Source organism: Colias philodice, chromosome 23 (assembly GCF_061535455.1).
Source record: "Colias philodice isolate Cphi_HAF_F1 chromosome 23, ilColPhil1 Martin Lab GWU primary, whole genome shotgun sequence".
NCBI classification, from domain to species: domain Eukaryota; kingdom Metazoa; phylum Arthropoda; class Insecta; order Lepidoptera; family Pieridae; genus Colias; species Colias philodice.
The window spans coordinates 5,949,115-5,974,792 of NC_143108.1; the positions used below are offsets into that span (position 1 = coordinate 5,949,115).

Consider the following 25,678-nt stretch of genomic DNA (forward strand, 5'->3'; position numbering starts at 1 on the left):
GTCAGTTTAGGAAATGACCATGATAATTTAAACGCTTATTAGCATTGTCTTCATCATCACTACATAGTATAAAACAAAGTCGCTTTCTCTGTCCCTATGTATGCTTAAATTTAAACTACGCAACGCATAGTTGATGCGGTTTTTGATCATTGAGATAATATTAATAGGAGACGACACCGCCTACATCACTTATGTTCCACTCAACATACGTCATGTGACGTATGTTGAGCGGTATTTTTTAATGGTTTTAAAGTGAAACGCATCAAACATGCCTTCGTGTGTGTTACGATATTGCACAAATAATACAAATAATACGGAAAAGTGCAAAGGAATAACTTTCATCGTTAAGTAACTAACTAAATAATAATTTTTAAAACTTAGTTAGAGCAAAAAAATGGCGCACAGATTTTGTTCGTGGTGTCTCCTCCATACGTAGTAATATTATCTCAATGTTTTTGATGCGGTTTTTTTTATTAGTAGGAGTGATTCAAGAGGATTTTTAGTATATATAATTTACGAGCTGCGCTCCGCGGTTTCACCCGCGTGGCACTGCTCCTGTTGGTTGATGATATATAGCCTATAGCCTTCCTCGATGAATGGGCTATCTAACACCGAAAGGATTTTTCAAATCGGACCAGTAGTTCCTGAGATTAGCGCGTTCAAACAAACAAACAAACTCTTCAGCTTTATAATATTAGTATAGATTAGCGGGCGAATCCGCGAACGGAATGTTAGTTAAAGAATAAATTCCTTATTTAAGTGCTTCTTGATACATTAACTATGTCGTGCCCAAATTAAGTATGTTTCAACTCAGTTTAGGAAATGACCATGATAAATTGAAGGCTTACTTTGTTATGATTAGCTTTTATACTAGCGTAGGTTATTTTGTGGTTGGGTTTCTGTGGTTAAAATTTAGATTGAGTCACTGTATTCATTTATTCGTTTATATTCAGTTGTGAGATACCTAATAATGTTCTCATAGTAGACGATGAGTTATGCTTTAGCAGTTATTGGAAAGAAAGTCGCGAAGTTTACACCTTTGAAAAACACACATTCTAAACTCTATTTTATTGTATCATATATTTTGAGGTTTACAAAATAAAATTTATTCCAACATTTTATAATTAATTTTTCATAAATTATTAAGTTTCCAAATCTGAAACAATACCATAGTAAAATATAAAAATAGCCAACAGATAAAAAATAAAGATAAAATTAAATGAAGACGCACATAACCTCACATTGGACTCCAAAGTTGCATAAGAATCGATGACATTGCAATGTCGCCCTTGACATAGTAACGAAACTTGCACTACATGTCTATGGCAATCGCATCATATTTGGGTAATCGATTTAACTCAATGATAAACAATAAACGGTTAATAATAAGGGGCGGTTAAAATTGTTCCTTGTTATTTTTAAATGTCACGTATGATGTTAATTTTATTCGATGAGTGCTTACTGATTTAATTATAGTACATTACTTTATATTTTAAATTTTATTTCTTAAATCCAATATGTAAATAATAAAATTGAACTTAATTAAGTTTTGATAGATTTAACATTAATTTTAACTTAAAAACTTTGGAAAAAGATATCATTAATCATTATAATCAAAGTTTCTAAATTTAAAAACGAAATATTGTTTTTAGTCTATCACATAAAGGCAAAAGTTTCTTCTAAATAATTATTCGAGTATAATTATTGTTATTATAAAAATAAAAATTAGGTTATAATCGATCGCTTGATTTGAATTACTAATTAATAATATAAAAATATATAAAATTGCTAGTTATAATAACAAATAATTGAAAATTAATACTACCATTAATAATTAAAATACTTAAAGTAAATAATAGATTATGTTTGATTATATTTATTTTTACAACAGACTGGCCTAACTGCGACCTATGGAGATTTTTTTGGTTCCATTCTTGCTACAATTTATTCATTACTAACTGTGCTCCGCGGTTTTACCCGCTTCTGTTGACCTTAGCGAGATGATATATAGCCTATAGCCTTCCTCGATAAATGTGCTATCTAACACCGAAAGAATTCAAATCGGACCAGTAGTTCCTGAGATTAGCGCGTTCAAACAAACAAACTCTTCAGCTTCATAATAGTAGTATAGATTTAATTCATATACGTATCTTGCTAAGACCAAAGATTCTTAAATAGTCATGCTATGACCATATATTATGGCATTTACATTACCGTACCGTAAAACCAAACAAACACACTTTTTTGCATCTTTATGACAACACAATATTACACTTAGTTTTTTCGAGTGTTTTATTACTTACTTCACTTTATTTATGACCAACTAATAAAGGTACTCTAACAAAATAAATCGAATTAGGGGTAATTTCACATCGGGGTTGACCCAAAAGCAAATTATTTGATTTTTCACCGAGGTTATATGAAATTATGTTTTTATTTGAAGCAAAAAAAAACTTAACAAATGTCACATTTGTTCATGATGTTATTTAAATGTACAAGAATATTAATTAATTACAGATTTATTTAAAAAAGGCTTAAGCAAACTTAATTATACTTATATAAATACTAGCGGTCCGCCCCGGCTTCGCCCGTGGTACATATGAAAAATAGATGTTGGCCGATTCTCAGACTTACCCGATATGCACAGAAAATTTCATGAGAATCGGTCCACCCGTTTCGGAGGAGTATCCAGTTCCAGACTAACATTGTGACACGAGAATTTTATATATAAGAAGAAAGATAGATTGGAATAAACTTAATAATATTTCCTTATAAATAAAGATTGGATTATTAATAACATTAATATTAAAAACAACAATTAGCGCCTGAGAAATGAACGAATAAAGAAAATATACCTATGTAATTTGGAATTACCCTGTGGGAATTCACGAAAGAAATAATGACGTATACGGCGTAAATGACGTACAGGTAAATTAGCTTGGAGAAATTTTTGCATATGTAGTGGTGTGTATATTACTCAGATCTTAGAGCGCGTTTCCACTATATCGTTCTGGCCTATACAAAAATGTTTCGATATCCTAACATTACTATTTAATTTTATACTTATTCCTAGCAACACTTTTGTTTTCAATAAAAACAAGTTTTTATTTGAAAGAAAATGGTTTTGACTTTATAAAAAAAAATATATCATTCAATTTTACGTCCTTGAGCAAACGACAAGGCGACTACCGTGAAACAATAAAATATCGTGTCCATAATAATTTGTTTCATAATTAATATTTGACCATAATAATTACGAAACAAAACAAATAAATAAATCGTCACTTGATAGTGGAAAGTGGAAACACGCACAAAACCAGAATAAACCAGTTTACGCTGTCCGCAGGTGCCACGTGCAGTCGTTTGGTATCGTTAGAACATAAAGCACATTTCATTCAAAAATTATAATTATTATGTACGTAGTTTAATTGATAAATTTTGTATTTGTTGATTGTTGTTATTATTTGTTATTATTGTTATAATATTTGTTGAAGTGAATTACATGTCCCGCAGCCGGAGGCCCCAAATGAAAACTCAGATGTACTTAAAAACTAGATTTAATAGCTAAAATGAGACTTTTACACCCATGTCTGCACGATGCAGACCGGTGATAAAGAATGAATTTATACAGTTTAATAATTATAAGGACGTAAGCTTGGATGCTAACTAAGGGAAATCGCATCCACATTCTATTCCCGTGCGAACGGCGTATTCAGCAGTTTTGTATGAAGGCAGGGCCATAACTAGTGTTTAATTTGTGTGTAAGTGTTGTAACTTTATATTGTTAATTCAATATGGCTCCAGTGTTAAAACATGGTCGAGGCAAGCCTTTGACTTCTCAAACTAAAGAATTAAACTTTAAATGTCGTTTCTTTTTCAGGTTAGTAAATTTTTCATTTTAGTAACATTGTTAATGTAAAAGTTATATGTATGTTAAATGTGCAAATATTAAAATAAAGTCTCATCTTTTTCAGAGGAGAAACACATATAGTTTAATTTAAAATCCCTTATATATAGAGGTACAGGGTTACTTGTAAAACACCGGCAACCTCGCAGGACAAGATAGCTAACATCATAAGTAACAACATTTCGACTTTTGATAATTTGTTAGATTTTATTTTCATACAAAAATAAATATTCATTTAATTTTCCGTCTGAATATTATAAACTCTACGCCTCCCAAAAATTACGTAAACAAAAAGCGAACGAGAGGGGGAAGGGGGCGTCGCGTCGTCCATCCGATAATTAATAGAACATAGACTTAGAAATGTAAGGAGAGTACAATAAAAGTTTAAAAAATCATTTAAAAATAATTTATTGCGTTATGCCAAAAGTCGTAGAACAAATGTTGTTACTTATGATGTTAGCTATCTTGTCCTGCGAGGTTGCTGGTGTTTTACAAGTAACCCTGTATAAAATAAAAACTAAAAATAAAATGTTGTTTTATTTTATTTGCTGACCATACACTACTACAAACGCAAAAATTTCTTGGTTTGACGGTTCTCAAATATTTATTACGCAATTTGTAGGACAATATGTCTGTTGAATTATACAAGTATTAAATAAGTGAAAATAAGAAAAGTAATTAATATTTGAGAACCATCAAATCAAAATATTTTATCCTTGTTTCCTCTGGTAGCTACCACAATCGAGAGTTTCGTACATGAAATTATTGGGCATCTCATCTACTTTACTTGAATATGTCCGTTTATACCCTTTCATTATATATTATATAACAGCTGATCATTGTCCGCCATGACAGATTTAACTCTACCAAAATGGTTGTCTTTGGTCCATGAACCTTACGATTTTGGAGAATAAAACAGAACATCAAGCTATTAATATTATTACGCTAATATTCATACTTTATCTCGTACAAAATCTTATAATGTATCAATGCAATCAGGTTTGAAATTCAAAACATATTTTAATGACGTCAATACAAATTTCAAAGAATTGCCGCGATTTTGACGTCATGTAAAGTTAAACATGATGCTATCTACAATGTTACAAACAAGTTTTTTTTGTGTCTATTGGCGTGATAGATATTAATTTATGCGTATCTTGATTGAATAACGGAAAAAAAATCTATTTTTATTTCAAATGATTTTCGTATACAAGTTACAGGTCATTGTAAATTTGACCATAGAGTAAAGTATAGACCATAGACCACATATTTGAAAGTGTTTATATTAAAAATAAATAACAAGAAATCAGTGTCTATTTTTTATGATTGAAATAAATTACAATAATTTATTTAAAACCAGAAATTAGATGATTCCAGTTCATAAAACCCTGTTTTTTAAATGAATCTAGTGCAATATTTTTAAGCCATATTGAATGAATAATAGAGTAAGAACTTGAAGTTGAATACATATAACATAAAAATAAGTAAGAAAATAAAAGGTTCATATAAACATCAACTAAGACACATCATAAAGTACCTATTGATACGTAACACGGAGGTTTCTATACTTAATATTATAAAGCTGAAGAGTTTGTTTGTTTGAACGCGCTTATCTCAGGAACTACTGGCCCGATTTGAAAAATGATTTCGGTGTTAGATAGCCCATTTATCGAGGAAGGCTATATAGGCTATATATCATTATGCTAAGACCAACAGGAGCGGAGCAAGGCGGGTGAAACCGCGGGGAACAGCTAGTATTATTATATTATTACTAGCTGTCCCGGCATACGTTGTTTTGCCTTACTCTTATCACAGGGGTATGAATTATGAAAAATAGTTGTTCGATTCACACATCTACCCAATAGGCACCCATTTCATAAGAATCGGTCCAGCCGTTTCGGAGGAGTATGGTAACTAATATTATGTCACGAGAATTTTATATATATAGGTATTATTGTGTTAAAATTACATAGCTAGTTTTCGACATTCATTTCACACCTAACCGACAAATATTGCTTGGAATTAATTATCACCTACAAATGTTATTTTTTCCTTTACCAACCGCTTAGTAATATATTTAATCAAGTAATTTAAATCCCATCATGTATACATTAAGATTATTGACGTAAAATTATTTAGAAACGGCCTATGAATTCGGTTTGGGAATACCCTGTCATAGTCTCGTTAATTGGAAGAGGCCCTTGAGTTTTGCGATATAAATATATGGGGTAATGATATTATTTACTTTGTATGTTAAAGGTACACAATTTTAGCCTTCTGGTTGATTGCTTCCCGGTCTTGTTGGAATTTCCGTCCCATTAGACTATTAGAGTGTTGGAATAATAATGAATGAATGAATGAATGAATGAATGAATGAAAAATACTTTATTGTACACCTTATAGAATACATTTTACAAACTTAAAAATATAATATAGCAATGTACAGTAGGCGGCCTTATCGCTGGCAGCGATCTCTACCAGGCAACCCAGAAAAGATGAGGAAAATAGATGAGTCAATAACATGGTGGTGCAAAATAAATAAAAGTGCCAGAATAATAATAATTAATAGATTTATATTTTAAAATGGTTCTATGAAGTGAGCTATATAACAAGTTTAGATTGGTTATAGTAATCAAAGATAAGGCGCTTTTACAGTTAGGATATAGTGTATGAACCTATATATATGTATGTACAATATTCATATTTGTAAGTAGGTACCTACAAGGAATGTATTTCTAAGGAGGAATAATCTAGTTGTCTTTCCTATTACATCTTTATAAAAAAACCGGCCAAGTGCGAGTCGGGCTCGCGCACAAAGGGTTCCGTAGCAGCAAATATAATAAATTACAGTTAAATCAACCTATCTCAAAAACTATAAGAGATACTTTGATCAAACCAAAAATCGTTGAAAGAGTTAATTAGCATGCATCACCTCTATTTTTTTTAGAATTTTATACCCCGTAGTTATAAAAATAGAGGGGGGGGGGACATACTTTTTACGACTTTGAGAGCTGATATCTCAAAAACCGTTCACTTTAAGAAAAATGTTTTTTAGAAAACTTTATATCATTTTAAAAGACCTTTCCATTGATACCCCACACGGGTATGTACATCGAAAAAAAAAATTTCATCCCTCAGTTACATGTATGGGGGGCCCCACCCCCAATTCTTTTTTTTACTATTTAGTGTCATATTTTTGTAGCGGTTCATACAACACATATTCCCATCAAATTTCATCACTGTAGTACTTATAGTTTCCGAGTAAATCGGCTGTGACAGACGGACAGACGGACAGACGGACAGACGGACATGACGAAACTATAAGGGTTCCGTTTTTGCCATTTTGGCTACGGAACCCTAAAAAACGACCGTTTCTTTCCCTGGATTATTATAAATTATTGATATTATGTTTAAAAAGGCGGCTTATAAAGTTATAAAGTAAGAACTCCTATAACTTTGTGTTTAAGATAATAATATACATGATACTTAAAGCGTAATCGATTTGCCTTGAAAGAAAACGACTTTTTATTTTACAAAAACGGGACCTCGGCATGACATTTTGGTCAAGAATTGCATAATATGAGTTAATATTTATACTTTAATTATTGGTTTTAGGGCTGATTTTTCAATCCTTGGTTAAAACTTATTCGTCAAATAATGTATAAAACTACCATTTTATCTAATTGCCCGTATTTGACAGTTTACGTGACATTTTAATATTATCGTGTAATACTTTATTGGACGGATAAGTTTTATCCAAGCATTGAAAAATCGGCCCTAAAGAAAATAAATAAAAAGTATGTTTTTACCTAGTTATTTAAGGAGCAGGAAGACTATAAATAAGATTTACAAATAAAGGTCTTCGTAAAATAACAATCTAGAATTAAATGACACGGAATACAAAACAATAACATCAAATTTTGTAAGCAATATCGTCAAGGAAGTCCTAAAAATATTATCTTTTATATATATGAACCTTTTATATAGGTTTACGAATTATAATCTATGGTTTTCTTTCTGTTGCGTCATTTAATATTTTGTAATATCTGTGGAATCACAATGACAGCGATTTTAGCGCCAATTTTTTTTGTCATAAATTTTTAATTATTGATGTTCATTAAAATTGTCAGTGTTTTTTTTATTAATTTTCATATTACTTTATTATGTAAGTAAGAGACATATTATTATATGTAAGTAAGAGAAAACAAGAAAAGTTATATTTTTTTTGCAAAAATGGAATATAATTAATAAGAAACTTGAATTTGTTTTTTTATTCGTCAAGATATCATTCTGTTGTTATCCTTGCGTCACCAAATATGTTTTGGAATTGTAATCTAGTTTTAAAAATACTGGTTAAGAGATATAATGATATAAAATAATGTCTTCAATATTTTAAAGGTAGCTATAAAGTTTATTTTACCTGTTATACTGAACTAATTTACCTACGAATCTAGAATATTTATAGGTTCCGGAAGATACAGAGTAAAAATATCTATACATATAATAAATCTGTAGAAGGGTCAATTCTGTACATTGAAAATATTGAAAAAATAAATAGCAGGGGGTGTTACTGGATCGATACCAAACCCAAATATGTGATTAAAAAAATTTTTGTCTGTCTGTCTGTCTGTCTGTCTGTCTGTATGTGAAGGCATCACGTGAAAACTAACGGTTCGATTTCGATGAAACTTGGTACAATTATACCTAATTATCCTGGGCATAAAATAGGATACTTTTTATCCCGGAAAAATACGTAGAAAAAAAATAAATCTTATTTTTTCTTAATTTTTCCGCGCGGACGGAGTCGCGGGCGGAAGCTAGTTATAAATAACATAGGTACCTTTGCTCAATAATTTTGCGTATTTCAATCATTGAACTCTTCCTAAAAGGCTGGATTGATTTCGAGTAAATTTTTGGTAAATAGGTATTTAATTTGTTTCATTTATTATCAAGATTTACATACTGACTTATTTTTATTTGGGGGCTCAGTAGATAAACTTTAGAATAGAAGTTAGCAAGCTTAAATTGAAGAATACGACAAATGCAACTTGTTTTTAAGAAATTAGATAAAAAACATATTTTTAATACTATTATAATTTAAATATAAAAAAAATTGACGTCATTATGTACCTAGTGTTTACATATAGTTCTGTGGTGTTTACGCATTTACTACAAAAGGACGATTATTATTTTATTCTGTGATAAAACCTGTGATTTTCCATAAGAATTGCCCTGTGACTGTGAGTAATTGTGTAATTAGTTTTTGTTTGTATGTTTGTAACCTTGGTTGGAAAATCGTATGAAATAAAGATACTCATAAATAGTATTTATTATCGCTTTATTATTTTTTATCTCTACAATCTACATAATAAACTAGCGGTCCGCCCCGGCTTCGCCCGTGGTACCTACATGTTTGAACTATCCTATCTCTCAAGTTGGATCGAACTGCACACGGTGTGCGAATTTTATTATAATCGGTTAAGTGGTTTAGGAGCCCATTGAGGACAAACATTGTGACACGAGATTTATATACAGTGTGTCCGTACATGACATACCGATATTTGAAGGGGCTATTCTCCAGGTATTTTTATCGACAATATATTAAGATATATGTTTTGCGATATCACCATACCTTTTCTACCATATTTGATGCGTAATAAATTAAAAATACATTAATAAATATTTAATATTTCATACAATTTATTTCAGTAATTTACGTGAAATATCATCTAATAAACTTTCAGATTTAAAACGCTAGAGTAGAATTACAAGTATTTATTTACATGAAGAAGTTGGAATTTTGGTATGACTAATAATAAACTGGTTTATTCAAATTCTAATTTAATATACATACTATACATTTCACATAATATCGTCAAAACTGTTTATATATTAGATTATTAAGAACTCGTTGTTCGCCCCAGTAGACATTTCTGTAACCTTTTAAAATTTTCATTTTTTACCAATCTTTTAAATCCTAATCCATTATCCAAGGGGAGTCATATTATCCAACAAACCTATAAAATTCGTTCAACCGTTCTTGAGTAAAGGTGTAACGAACATGATAGTTTTTTATACATATTCTGCCTTTTCAAATATGGCTTTGACCGCGTAAATAAAAGAAATTCCGATGGAAATGCGATGTTTTACAGTGTAAAAAAATAGCCTAAATCACTCTTTAGCCTCCTCACTATCTACAGACATAAATCATATCAAAATATCGCTCTATTTGACGCAAAAGAGAGACAAACAAAAACACTTTTGCATTTATTATATCAGTAAGGATATATCAGAAGCTAGATTACCTACAGATATATTTAAATTTAATACTAAGCAGGAAATATAAGGATATAAGTACCTAATAATATACAGATACAGCTATATCAAATTAATAAATAAACCCAATTTTGTTTACAGCAATGCCGGCCTACGACAACGAAGGGGCGACCATATCGCTCGAAGATGTGCGAGATTCACATCGACCGGCCACCACGATACAAGAAGAGCTGGCTATGAGGAGGAACCGAATGCTGAAGACACAGAAGTCGACGATATCTTCTAGGAAACAGCAGGCGGTTTGTGTGAGACGTGCCCACAAGAAGTATGGGCCGACGAAGAATCCTAATGTCATTTTGGATGGATTAAACATGACTGTACCTAAGGGTACTATGTAAGTTGATTTTCTTAATTCAATTTAAATTTTTCTCATATAAATTTTAATTTTAAGATATGCATTATGAAAAGTCATTGCATTATGGAATGTTGACTGAAATATACTTCGTAATCTATACATATAATAAATCTGTAGAAGGGTCAATTCTGTACATTGAAAATATTGAAAAAATAAATAGCAGCGGGGTGTTATTGGATCGATACCAAACCCAAATATGTGATTAAAAAAATTTTTGTCTGTCTGTCTGTATGTTCAGGCATCACTTGAAAACTAACGGTTCGATTTTGATGAAACTTGGTATAATTATACCTTATTATCCTGGGCATAAAATGGGATACTTTTTATCCTGAAAAAATACGTAGAAAAAAAATCTTAATTTTTCAGTTTTATAGACCCACATCCGCGCGGACGGAGTCGCGGGCGGAAGCTAGTATACCATATTATTATAAAAACCCCTTCAACTTTTCATAAATTTTCTTTATAATTATATGGACAAAAATTAGTACGAGCCTTTTACACTGGCTAGGCTGTTTATTAAGCGACTGATAAAGCTAGCTCTATATAAAAATAAATGAAAGATATCTTAAAACTTAATAAATTAAATTATCTCTCATATTTGAAATCCAACAAAACCGCTCTATGTAATCCTACTTTATCTATTACTACGTGAAAGTTTTTGAAAATGGATGTGTGTTTAATACTTTTAATGGCTGTTCAAAACGGCTGATAGGATCTGCATGAAATTTGACATTGAGATAGATTATGGTGTGGATTAGTATGTAAGCTTTTTATAAGGATCTCACGGGTAAAGATACAGTTATAACTAGCTTCTTGTACCGGCTTTGCCCGGGTATATTTTTCCTATGTTACTCGGTAAATAAGTAGGTATCTTTGTAATGGGGTAAATCTAAGTGTTCTTGACTTTATTCGTAACATTAAAAAATACAAAATTTTCTGTTTATATTATTAAAAAAAAAGTAGATTTAATACAAATAATAATTAGAAATACTGAATCATCAAACAATGCAAAGTAATTGTAAACTGTTACTAAAAACCTTGTTATAAGTTCGAATAAGGTTTTTTATGGATAAAATATGTCGGAAAATATTCAACTAACTATATTAAAAAACTTGTTATTAAAGTGAAACTTTTATTACATCGTCTCAAACTTTTTGGTCTGTGTAGCGCATGTCGCGTGTATCGCGGCTGCCGAGTAGGTATACCTACTCGGCAGCCGACCGTCACGCGACATGCGCTACACAAAGCAGTGTTTCGGAACCGTTCGAACAGTTTCACTTTTACCGTGGTTTCATAAAACCACACAACATATTTTGCTTTTCGTAACGACGTTTGTCGGGCTTGCTATTTATTATATTAAAAGTTTATATTATAATTCTACTAGATTTCCGCCCGCGGCTATGCCCGCGTTTTCAAAGGAAAACCCGCATAGTTCCCGTTCCCGTGGGATTTCCGGGATAAAACCTATCCTATGTGTTAATCCAAGTTACCCTCTATATGTGTGCTAAATTTCATTGTAATCGGTTGAGTAGTTTTTACGTGAAAGAGTAACAAACATCCATACAAACTTTGGATTAAGATTAAGATTAAGATTAACCGAGGTTTACGCTATGAAATAAACTTTATGTTTTAGATTTTAGCATTATAGTTGTTTAAAATGTACCTATTTTTCATAAGAACTAAATAAATTAATTAGGTTACTCATGCTATGCTATCTTTAAAACTACGCAACGGATTTTGACGAGGTTTTTTTAATAGATAGATTAGTACTTGAGGAACGTTTTAGTATATAATTTGTTAAGTTTTCTACGAATCGAGCGGAGCTGCGTCAGAAAGCTAGTATTAATTATAAACGTGGCAAAAACGACCCATAAATTTAATAATATCTTTCGTATTAAAACCTAAAAAGGGATTTTGGATAGGATTACAGGAAGGGGATACTAAATTTACCCTAAATTATCCCTTATTATAATTAAGGATTATAATATCAAATTCGAAATACGAGCAAATTACTTTTATTCGAACAAAATACTAGGTATAATCTATACTAATATTATAAAGCTGAAGAGTTTGTTTGTTTGAACGCGCTAATCTCAGGAACTACTGGTCCGATTTGAAAAATTATTTTGGTGTTGGATAGCCCATTTATCGAGGAAGGCTATATAGGTATCACGGTAAGACCAACAGGAGCGGAGCAACGCGAGTAAAACCGCGGAGCACAGCTAGTTCATAATGTTTTTACTTTAGGTTATTTTACTATATTTGTCATCTCTATTTATTCTTAAGATATTAATAAAAATTATACTTATGTATCGAAACACTATTATTGGAAGCAACTGGTTATTCCAACATTTCGGTATATATTTATAGAACCGTGGTATTTAATGTCATAAGAAAACTATGACTATCTGTATATTTTTATTATTTTCATAGAATAAACTATAAAGTATTGACATTCGATATAATATATTATTATCTTTTATATTCATCTTTTGCTTAAGATATATAAAAGATAGAAAGATGTCACGATATATCTTTTATTTTAATTAATTTCTCTCTATTTTCTTATTAAATCTCTCTATAGATATCCTAAAAGAGTTAATATTTTTACGTATTTTTTCTTCTCATTAAAATACCTATGTAAAGACTCGATAGCTTAATGATCAATTTGTAAACATCCTTTAGCGTAAAATACTTTTTTCTTTAATTATTAAAAGCCTATTAATAATTGCGGGAAGTTTGCAAGGCCATTGTACGAACAGACAACGAAGGTCAAGCGTGAGTCGGTTTGATGGTTTTAATTCTTTGTTCTAACACTAACATAATGATTTTTCTAACGGTGCATTTAAATGAACGAACGAACATAGAACTAGAGTTAGAGCAAGAGCATTCTTTCGCGATCTTTTAGTGTAAACGAAAACTCGTATTCAGTGTTGTTCAGTATTAGAACATTGCATAGAATCTTTTCGAACGCACGAACAACGAAAGAATGCTCTACGCCTGTTAAGGGTGCACTCACACACATCAGTCACCGTCAAGTCACCGATGACTGATCGGTGACGGTTTGTGTACGTATCCACAAACACCAGTCACCGTCATGTTGTCCGTCAGTCACGTCGCCGGTTTGACTGAATCATTGAACACATACATCAGGTTAGTCAGTGATTAGACGTGTGTCACGCAAGAGAACATATAGCAATTGACGGTAGCACGACGCTGACTGAACTGAGACGTGACGGCACCGGGTGAGTGGGGATAAAAGTATGATACATGTATGGAAAGATTATTTGACGTGCCTGACCGGTGACGTCACTGATAGATTTCGTGCCGGCGACTGTCGTGTGGGAACAGAGTCATACTAGAACTATTGATACATATTTTTTTTTAATCCTGTCCGGTGACGTGCCGTGACGGTGACTGATGTGTGTGAGTGCACCCTAACACTAAAAGAATTTGACATAGTGGGGTTAGAATGAACATTCACTCGTTTGATATATTATATGATGAATATGGATTATGTTAGAAAAATTGTTATGGTGACATCTCATATACAAGGTGTTCCAAAAAGTAGTGATATATAACTCCGAAAATACGAAAGATCGCATAACATACATGGGACTGATTCGGATAGCCCTCTAGGTCCTCTATCTCCCAGCTTCAGTAAATCACTACTTTTTGGGACACCTTGTATAAAATGTCTCGGATATACGAATAAACAAATAAAATTAATCGATATGCGAAACTAGAATATGATGATAAACATAATGTCTTAAAGCAGTATTATTTCCAGTGTGGATAAAAGACAGCGCTATCCCCTTCTCACATTGGCAATTAGGATTTTATAAATTACTATGTCTGCGTCTTTGCGTGGGAGTCAAATTAGACTCGGTTTTTCCCGCGTAATTTGCAACATTTTTTCATCTTTTGCTTCCTTTAATCATAGCTACACAACAACAAAAGCTTTTTTATTCGAACCAGTTCTTTCTGAGATAAGGGCGTTCAACTAACCATACAAACAAAACAAGCTTCAGCTAGTTATTAGTAGCTCATGATAGTACCACGATCTACTTAATAAATATACAAAAATAGTCATGATTAGATACGAATTTATCACTTCACTTCATAGTATAAAACAAAGTCACTTTCTCTGTCCCTTTGTATGCTTAAATCTTTAAAACTACGTAACAGATTTTGATGCGGTTTTTTTAATAGATAGACTGATTCTAGCTAAGCTAGTAAAACATATAATAAATATATATATGCTATGCATATTTATAATTATATTAAATGTTAATCCATACTAATATTATAAATGCGAAAGTAACTCTGTCTGTCTGTCTGTTACTCAATCACGTCGAAATACCACGGGAACGGGAACTATGCGGGTTTTCTTTGAAAACGCGGGCGAAGCCGCGGGCAGAAAGCTAGTAATAATATAATACACTAGCCGCTCCCCGCGGTTTCACCCCCATGGCTCCTCTCCTGTTGGACGTAGCGTGATGGTATATAGCCTATAGCCTTTCTCGATAAATGAGCTATCTTACACCGAAAGAATTTTTCAAATCGGACCAGTAGTTCCCGAGATTAGCGCGTTCAAACAAACAAACAAACAAACTCTTCAGCTTTATAATATTAGTATAGATTTAAATGAAACCTCCTTTTTATTGCAGTTACGGTCTTCTCGGAGCTTCAGGGTGTGGAAAGACCACATTACTTTCCTGTATAGTTGGCAGAAGACGGCTGAATGCTGGCGAAATCTGGGTGCTTGGTGGAAGACCTGGAGGCCCTGGGAGTGGAGTTCCAGGACCTAGGATAGGTTATATGCCACAGGTAAGAATTCTACTAGCTTTCTGAGCGCTGGTTCGCGCGACTAAAATAGATTTATATTATAAAGTGGTGGTATACCTTAGTTATTATAAAAACCAAATGAACAAACAGTAGGAGCAATGATTAGCGAGATAAAATTAATTATATTGTACAGATATAAGTCTGCCAAGAACAACCTCTAGTAAGAACGAAAGATAATAATATAGTAAAGGTGGTAAATGGCTAGTAATCGTTACTTAAAATAAAATAATCTTGTAATTCGTAAAACTAATACACAAATGTATATTATGGTATTACCACAAAACAATTTAAACACAGTCTAACTTTAAACAACGGATCTAATAGTTGCCTGTGTGAAATACGACAAACCTGCGCTTAAAGATAAACCCTGTCTAAATGTTTTTGTGGTAAGACAGTTGCTAGATTAAAATTGCTGAAAAAAATAAACCATCAAAACTTTAACCACGACTTCCGTCACACTTCATTCCAATTCAAAAAGTTTTTTTTAAATATATGACGTCACTTCCGTACAGTCGTTTAATATGAAAATGCATTAAGAAAATGGACTTTTTGAAGCGAAGAAAGGAAAGATTCGAAGTTTTAAGTGGTTTTCCCAACTTTGTTCAATGAATTGCGAGTAGATTTGGTCTTCCATTGTAATATTGAATAGCAATGAAGTGAGGAACTTTGATAAATAGGTTGTTTTGTTGGTCATTATTGAGGAATTAAGCTCTCTATTTACTTATTTAGTTAAACAGGATCTTGTTTCCTTTCAATTAGATATGACGTAGGTATGTGTATACCTAATTTTATTTCGTTTTTTATCACTGACTATAGCTGCGCTTCGCGGTTTCACCCTATATGTGGCTTGGCCGTTCGTTACTACAAGAACTATTGTATTTATACATGTTATAACACAAAAGTAATGAACAGTGAATTAATTTTTCACCTTACGCCGATGTGAATGTAGCGAAATGGCCAAGCCACATATTTTGACTTAGGTGTAGAGTTTGTGAAGTTAGGCCTTGTAGAGTAAGGGCGTATAGTGTTAGAAGCTTGGCTCTACATGAGATCTGATAACTTTTTGACAGTGCGAGTCATAATATGGGCTCGACTTGGCAACATTTTACATAAAAATGTTTTTGGTGGGATACATTATTCGACGAATGAGTTTTAACCAAGGATTGAAAAATCGGCCCTAAAGTAAATAATGCCAAAATTAACATCCACGGATAGTACTTCAATAACTAAAAATTAACTACGTCGTATTCAAATTCACGAACAATCTTGATAACATTTTATGACCACTATTACAATCCGTTTTATTGTAATGAAACATTATACATGCAATATTATTATTATTTATGTTTGAAGTGTCATGAATGGCGTAATTTATAATTATTATTGAAAGAATAGCATCCGTATTATGTGAATAATCTTGGATTATTTATTCATATAGATTAGTGACGACAATGTTATAAAAATAAATAATATCCTGCTGAGTTTTTATTTCAAGATTTGTACATGTTTTCAAAATATAAAAATGGAGATCAAAAATGATTCAAAACTTTATTTTTAGGCAGAAATTTATATTTAAAATCCACAGTAGAAATTTTTAGATAATACACACCCCTTAAATCCTTTTTGCAATTTTTAAAACAAAACAAAAATAATATACCGTTAAAATAACAATTATTTACAGGAAATAGCGTTATTCGGCGAATTTTCGATCCGGGAGACGATGATATACTTCGGCTGGATATCTGGAATGACAACTAAACAGGTGGAAGAGAGGATCGACTTTTTGGTAGATTTGCTGCAACTACCAAATCCTACTAGGTTAGTAGAATATTAATTTTAAGGTTTTTGATTTATTTGAGTATGAGCAATATGAAAAAATATAAACTCTCAACGTTTAAAAATCATTAACTATAGTTATTATTGAATAAACTATAGAAATTATGCCTTTGTTAAACAAACTTTTTATGCTTTTTGAAGTAGGTAACAGATTATCGAGCATATTGCTAATATGCTCGATGTAACAGTCGTCTGTTCATGTTCATCCAATACATATCATTTTAGCGATTTAATCAATGGTTTTAGTGAAGTTGTTTTTAACAGACTTAAAAAATAAATTAGCTATGTACCTACTTGTGCATATTTTTATGTGCCTACACATTAATTTGAATTTGTTTTTTCCCTGCCTTATATTGTTTTTACAGATTTGAAAATTATAAATAACGATTTCTTTAAATTTTATGATTGTGAATTAGAGCCTCTCTAATTCCTGTACAATGTAGATCATTAAAATTCTGTTTTAACATTTTTTAGATATTTTTGACACATTACTATTGTTTTTTTTCTAGACAAATAAAAATTCTGTCTGGCGGTCAGCAGCGACGAGTATCTTTAGCAGCTGCTTTACTCCACGAACCAGAATTACTAATTCTCGACGAACCTACTGTCGGAGTAGACCCTGTGCTGCGACAAAGGTAAGATCTTATTTGTAATTTTTTTATGTAAGAAAAAAAATACTTAAAATGAAAAAAAAAATAAATTAAAAAATGCTTTGAAAAAAGTGACATTTTAGTGCAGATTTTATATTTGTACGTTTGTAAGTGCGATTGTCGGAATCTCTGGAATTACCGAAACAAGATCGATAAAAAATAGGACTAAAAATAACAACTAGTATAGAGTAAAGTTACTGTAAAGTTTTATGTATTTTTGTATTCTTCGTGTTTTAAATTTGTTAACATGATATACTTCCTCAATAAATGAAAAAAATACTTAGTTTTTAATATCTGTGCCTCCAGTGAATAAGGGAATAACTCAAAAACAGCACTTTTCAGGAGAGACAAAAAACTATATATCAATACTAAATCTTTATTAATTCAAAATTTTAAGCTTGTATGGGTAAGATATGATGTTAGACTATATTTTTACATATGAACACATATTGTAACAACCCCATAAATATACTTTTTTCGTGTTTTTTCGTAGTTGTGGCCTTATGAACGAGTACTTCACGGAATAACTCAATGTATTCACATAACTTTTTTTTTACTCTTTGCAATATAACGACTTATGCCCTTATGCACTATGTTCATAATCGCACAACACGACTTATATTATTGCCAGTTTTGGTTTTATAGAAATGGGTGACTTATTATGCTTGAAATTTGTGTACTTTATGACTCAATTGAGGCATTTTAGTGGAAAAACTATGCACGTAGCTTGAAAAACGAATGAAATCAACGGGTTTTTTTATCGTTATTAGATAATAAAAACAAAACAACATTTAGGTATTTATGCATTTAACCCTAGAAGTCCAATCTACGTAAATTTGACGTATGAACTCTTCTATATTTACCATCGAATCGCTGCAAAATCCAGAACCAACTTATTAGCCGTCGAGACCTAGCAGTACATAGTTGGCTCATCCAGGTAAATTCCGCCATTTGGTTGTAAAGAGGATGTTGTGCGTCATTTTGACGTATAATTGGGCTTTTCGTAACTTTTAAAATTGTTTCAAATTTTTATTTTGTGATTTATTTGAATAATTTTTTTCCAAGTCACGTTTCACATGATATCTATAGTATTATACTATAGATTGAGTATAAAATGTGATTCAGACAACTTTTATACTAGGACGAAAAACCTTCAATTTTAGTAAATGACGATTATTGTCCTCCGCTGGATTTGGACTTCAAGCAAAGGGATTGGGTGGCTGAAGATGTTGTCCGGAGTAAAACCGAATATGTTATGGGGTTTTGTTACCCATGTATAATGAAAGTAATAGTAGATTGTAAAATAAACCTTTAAAGCTTCACGCGTCCTACGTACATTATTTGCTCGTAACTAAATCAGTATGTTATAGTAGGACGCGTGAGAGATTAATCGATCTTTCAATAATACAGTACTATGTTGTTAATGCTATACAATGTTTCACCAGTCACCACAATGAGTCTAGTCTGTACAGGTTAGCAGGAGACAATCATTGAGTATTGGTATTAAATACGTATCAACTGCGTATTGCGTTTTGCGTATTAACTATTGTCCTAGTGAAAATTAATCGTCGAATCAATTTAAAATTCGATCAAGTGCGTTCCGTTTCGGAACGCCACAGATAATAAAATATAGATAATAAAAGTGGCAACGCCACAATGTCATGGTGGTACACATTGAGGATACAAGCACTATAAAGAGAGAAGATAAGCCCGAAAACTATATTCCTGTATGTTCAGTTAATACAGGAAAAGTTATAGGTGGTCAGTGGCGATATTTTACGGCATGATATAGAATTTTAACAATTTCTATATCATATAATATCAAAATAATGTAGATAAATAAAGAAAATACAATGAGCCGCAAAGATTTTATGAAAAAATTAAGCACAGATTTGAAGGTGCCTTGGATGCAAATACGACTTGTGGCACGCACTTTGAAGAGACTCTACGTGACAAAAGCCCAATTTTTTCAAAATATGTGGTACCAGAGTATCCATAAAATGTTTACGAAAATGCAGGACCAAAGAAGTATCGATATTGCGGATTTTTTTCCTATAAAAAAGGCAAATTACCAAAGCACAGTGGCTAAAACGCTATATATGCGGAGAAAACAATATTCATAATTGTCAAGACTGGTTATATAAATACTTTTTTTTTATGCGACTATTATAGACTATAGTATTATTGTCTTGATTATTGTAGTTAGATAATTTAAAAAAAAAAGATTAAAAACGAGTTATTTTTTAAAAACTTACCCAATTATAAGAAGAAAATATAAGTTTAACATTTTTGTTGGCTTTTTTTAGATGATTTAATTATCGTTCTGTATTTATATAAACAAAGAATATAATATCATTAAATGCACTTAATGTGTTAACTGTATTTTTAATATCTATTGCAAAAAATAGTTAATTTCCATAGAAATATATTAGTATCCCAAGTTAACTGATAAATACCTTTTTTAAAAAATATAAAGATTTGTTGTTGCAGATTTATTGAAAAAACGATTTAAAAATAATAAGGAATAGTGTGTGTTGTTTCCGTGCAGTATTCAATTAATAGACCAATAGCAATACGGCATTAATGCCAAACTGTCTCATGTCGTCACTTGAACCAATGACACTAAAAGAGTTGTTCCTTTATGCTCATGTTAGAAAAATGACACAAATGCGTTTATACTAAAATAGTGTTAGGACTGATGGAACAAAATGAATTAAGTCTTTATTCAAAAAGTATAACTACACATACGTCTTTGTGTTCGTGGGTTCTTTTGACTCGAGACGAATAGTTCCTTTGCGATTGCCTAAAATGATGGATAAGGTAACTTATACCGTTAATCACACCCTACTTATACCGTTTGGGTCATTCGAAAAAATGGGTTAGGACGCAGCTAGAGATATGACCTTTTGATATGTTGTGTATTTTGACGAGCTGAATCCAATGGTGCAATAAAAACCAAAGGGAATAACTCGTCTTACTCCCTTATTCACTGGAGGCACAGATATATTTTGTAATATTTCAGTATCTGGGATCACATGGTTGATATAACGAAGGGCGGCAAAACAACCGTGATAATCACCACTCATTATATTGACGAGACGAAACAGGCGAACATTGTAAGTAAAAAAGATATTTATCATATTTTATTTAACCAGTTTTATTTAATTGAGAACATTTTAATATGTTTATTTATTTATATTTATTTATAATACTTCATTGTACAAACATGAATGGACAAAGCAGAAAAAAAAAGGTTAATTTATACTCTTTCCAAAATATGATGACTTTTTTATTCGTACGTACTAATAATATTTTTTTAAAAACGTATTTAAATATTATAAACTTAATTACAAGATTCTGATAAAGAGGCTGTAGGCAATGAGATGCAACTTTTCTATTTTATCGTATTACATTGATAAACTTGAATAAAAACCCCGAAAAAAAAGTAAATTGATGTTATCTGTAACATTTTTAACTAATTCCCTAATATTTATAAGGCCGCCTTTCCATCTGCAAGAAAACTTGCGCAAGAAATGTCCGACAGTCTGTCTGACAGCGAAACGCGGAATTAGACTTGCAAGCTACTGTTGGACAGACTGTCGGACATTTCTTGTGGAAGTTTTCTTGCAGATGGACAGGCGGCCTAATAACATCGTCCATTTTTCATTTTCTACTAATTTTAGTAAAAAACACTGTTGTAAAGTCTCAAATATGAATTTTAGTTATCTTAATTCTATCGTTATTAAGCTGAAAACACTATAATTTTACGAGCCTTTATCTCTGCTATAAATAATAAAACTTCAGTTTTCATTCTTGTATTTTCATTAAAGTGTTTCATTAATAGTTCCATGAAAAATGATAAGATACGCTGAACATTTTTATGTTTTGATACAATTTGTAACAATGTGAATAAAATGTAGAGACTTTTTAGTTAAAAATGAAGTAATAATTTTCATATAAAATTCTGAACAAAGATAGAGAAACCGAAGAGAATAAACCAAGGCTTATTTTAATAGAGTGATGATTCAAATGAACTTAGATATACGAGTAAATCGCTCCTAGAAATGAAATAATTCACCGATACTTTAGCATGTTATCAGACATCAGGAGATACAGAAACTAAAACAATCCAAAATGGATTTTAATGATTTTTTTCTTTGTTGAATTTTTTCTCCGCTCGGAAGGGGAAAAACTTTTATAAATTAGATAAACTTACAAAAATGTCTATCCGGATAGAGCAGGGGTATACAGCTATCTCCCTATCTTTGAATGAATGAATGAAAGCTTTATTTTACACAGCAAATTAAAGAAATTACACAAATTGAAATGCACATAAATTGCACAATAGGCGACCTTATGGCTACAGAGCCATCTCTTCAAGGTAACCCAACCAAGAAAAACAATAACAAAGAACGAACACAATATTTATTTGCCTGGTAACATAGTATAAGTCAATTAAAAAATGTAAATAAAACGATTTTTACCAACAGATCGGTCTAATGCGTGGCGGTCGGTTCCTAGCCGAAGAGTCACCAACAGAACTAATACGCCGCTATCAAGCAGAGAGCTTAGAAGATGTCTTCTTGAAGCTGTCAGTGTTACAAAATATGGGGAAAAGAAGACGATCCAGTATTCTTGCTGATGTGGTAGAAAAAGTGGAGATACCGGCTATTCCTGTAAGTACCTTGGTTATGTATAAAATGATATTTATTTGTGTTTTTTAAGCTATTGCATAGCTTTTATCTCAGACTTTGAGCGCGGAGATCGAATGTAAAAATTCCGTAACGAAAAAACCTAACACCTCCCACTCTAACCGGCACAGCGATGCTATCACAGATGCTATGCAATAGCTTTACCGCGGCAGTACCCGAGTGCCACACGTCTTATATATAATGGGTATAAAATCTTAAACTCGCGTCAGGACACGTGACCTGATCGAAAAAGCGTAAGACGGATACCATTCCAAAATATCAAACATGCTCAACGTTAATATGTAATCAAGTTTTTACTTCTGCCGGCACTCCCGGAGTGCAACCCGTCTTTTTTTTCTTTTGGGGATATGTTTTCTAGTGTATTTAGTAGGTGTATGGGGTAGATGCATTGACACTGTTGTAAAAATCGATCTGTTTACTGAAAAAGTGTCAATCGGGTCAATCTTTTGTTTTTTATCTAATCTAAACACACTATTTTCCTTTTTTATGTTGGGCAATTTATTTGATATCATGATTATGGTAATATAAAATTATTATTGTGGTAATATAAAATTAATATGGTAATTCGTACCAACATGGCTACCTATTCTGTAATTTTGTTATTAAATATCCATAGATATACTTAATCAAATCATGTAAACCGAAATTAGAAGTTTTCAAGATAATTAAAATTAATGTTACTGCTATGCCCTAAATAACTATTACGGTTATCATGTCATAAAATATTTCACGAATGCCAAGGTAATGTTTTAATTACATTCTTGGAGGACACGGTAGATTGCATGATGTTGTAGCTATTCATAATAAATACTAATTATTATTCAGTTATATAAATTACAATTTAATCACAAGCATTAACTGTATTTAAATATAGGTATAACATACACATATAACCTGAAGTAAAAACTTTGTACTTACGACTTTTTAAAGAAGATTGCGTGGTCGGAGGAGTATGAAAATTGGCATACTAATAATTAATTTATATAGGAGTACAGAATGCTCATAGTATTTTAAAATAATGCATGAATATAAATTCAATTAATAACAAAAAAAAATCCAAGACTATCTGAACTATTTTTTTTTCCGAAAAAAATGGACCTTAAGTAAAAAAAAATATTTGTCGAATCGGTCAAGCCATTCTAGAGGTATGCGTTTAGCAATATTAACATTTTGATTTATCAAACTAGTTTAAGACTAGTAAAAGAAAGAAAATAAAGATTTGTTTAAAATTCCAGGATCCAACAGCAATAGACGTAGATGACGAAATCGGTGAAATATCTGGTGAATTCGGTGACAATGTGTCCATGAGTAGCAAAGGCAGGAGTGTGATAACCGAACTGACGTCACCAGTTGAAGCTTTACCTCCAGAAGAAGACCCTCCAGAAGGATGCTTGGAGAGGATCAAGCCAATGAAGTGGCACCACATGAAAGCGCTTATTTGGAAGAACTTTTGGAGTCTGTTCAGGAACTTTGGGTAAGTAAACCAAACCAGATTTATTAGTTTTATCCCATGGTGGTAATAGCATAATGGAAGCTTTTAGTAAGCAAGAAAGAAGTGAAATATTTGTTACTTTCAATTAACAAATGAAATAGTTTGTAAGAAATCAATCGTAGTTTATTCATTCAGTCAGTCAGAAATCCATCTCTTTGTAAGTCTTGTTTAATCGCTACATAGTATAAAACAGAGACATTTTCTACATAGCGGGCGAAGTCGCGGCATCAAAGCTAGTGATAATAAATCATTAATGTATAAGATGAACATGTTTTAATTACGTCTCTATTATATTCATAAGAAATGTTAATTAAGATTATTACTCTAAGGAAAAAATGTGTTGCTAAATTCGTTTAATTAAATTTAGAATTTAGGACATAAAAAATATTTCAATTCACGCGATGTAAATTCCGACATAAATTCCACAAAAGTTAAAATAATTTGATAATGAAGCTAATTTATTTTTATATTTCTACAATTTTTACTGTTATGAAAAAAAAAAATTAAAACTATTTAAATTTTAACTAATTTTAAATTCGTTCTAGTTCCGCTTACATGATTCGCTACTAGCATTAAGTTTGAATTAATTTGTTTTATCATGCATTTATTAGCTTCACTTGTAAGTTTGTGTTTGTTTAACCGATTCCTTTACACTCGAGATAAACTCGAGATCTTTAGATGGATAGATTTATTTCAAACTCAGTACTCTTATCAACGATGACAATACTATAAGAAATTACACGCGAGGCCGAGTTAGATATTAGTCTGAATGTAATAAGAATGTACTGCGATTCTACACAGCTACCTAATTGATGTAGGTAGTTGATAACAAATCGCAGCTAGTCAACGATTATTAGCAAAGTGAGGGTAGTTGGGTCGAACGTCGTATAAACAACGTCCGAGCCCCTAGGCACGATTCGTACGAATGCGCCACGAGTCAAAGGAAAGCGGCTTTTTATAGTATTCTACAGCTAAGCATGTTCAGACATGAAATAATGACAACTACATTGACAACTATTCATCCACAAAAATATTAGATCAAAAGTTACGTCTAACAATACAATAATTTCATGACTTTAGCGTGTATTCAAATTTTTCTAACCTACATTTTATTCTTTCCAGTCTTCTCTCCTTCATAATCGGTCTACCACTATCCCAAATGGTGCTTTTCTGCCTTGCAATTGGTCACTATCCCGTGGGAGTTCCCATTGGAATAGTGAACTATGAGCTCCATAATAGTTCTACTGTTCTCTGCGACTATCCCAGGAATAAATGCCCTCAAGACCCTGAAACGTATGAATGGAATCTGACCATGTTTAGTTGTCAGTATTTGGATTTCTTGTCGAGGAGGCAGTCTAATTTGGTAAGTCTATACTATTATTAAGAGGTAAAGTGTGATGGTTTGTTTATAACGATTTTATTAAAAAAAATAGACCTATTTCAATCCTTTTACCTGTAGAACTTAGAAGGCCACATTATTTCTCAGTAACATTAGCATTTTTGTCTTTATCAGGGTTACTAACTGTATTGTTATAATCGTGT

At 31.7% G+C, this 25,678-nt stretch overlaps 1 protein-coding gene across 1 annotated transcript in view; it reads left to right on the plus strand.

The window, feature by feature from the left end:
* osy (ABC transporter oskyddad) overlaps window positions 1–25,678 on the plus strand; it is a 78,400-nt gene that overhangs the window by 37,001 nt on the left and 15,721 nt on the right. The window contains exons 2-9 of the mRNA XM_089709864.1: window positions 10,325–10,577; window positions 15,269–15,428; window positions 17,128–17,264; window positions 17,792–17,917; window positions 20,955–21,048; window positions 22,423–22,608; window positions 23,880–24,118; window positions 25,259–25,499. Coding sequence (XP_089565990.1) covers window positions 10,327–10,577; window positions 15,269–15,428; window positions 17,128–17,264; window positions 17,792–17,917; window positions 20,955–21,048; window positions 22,423–22,608; window positions 23,880–24,118; window positions 25,259–25,499 — 1,434 coding nt within the window. The 5' untranslated portion in view covers window positions 10,325–10,326. The remainder of the gene's footprint in view (window positions 1–10,324; window positions 10,578–15,268; window positions 15,429–17,127; window positions 17,265–17,791; window positions 17,918–20,954; window positions 21,049–22,422; window positions 22,609–23,879; window positions 24,119–25,258; window positions 25,500–25,678) is intronic.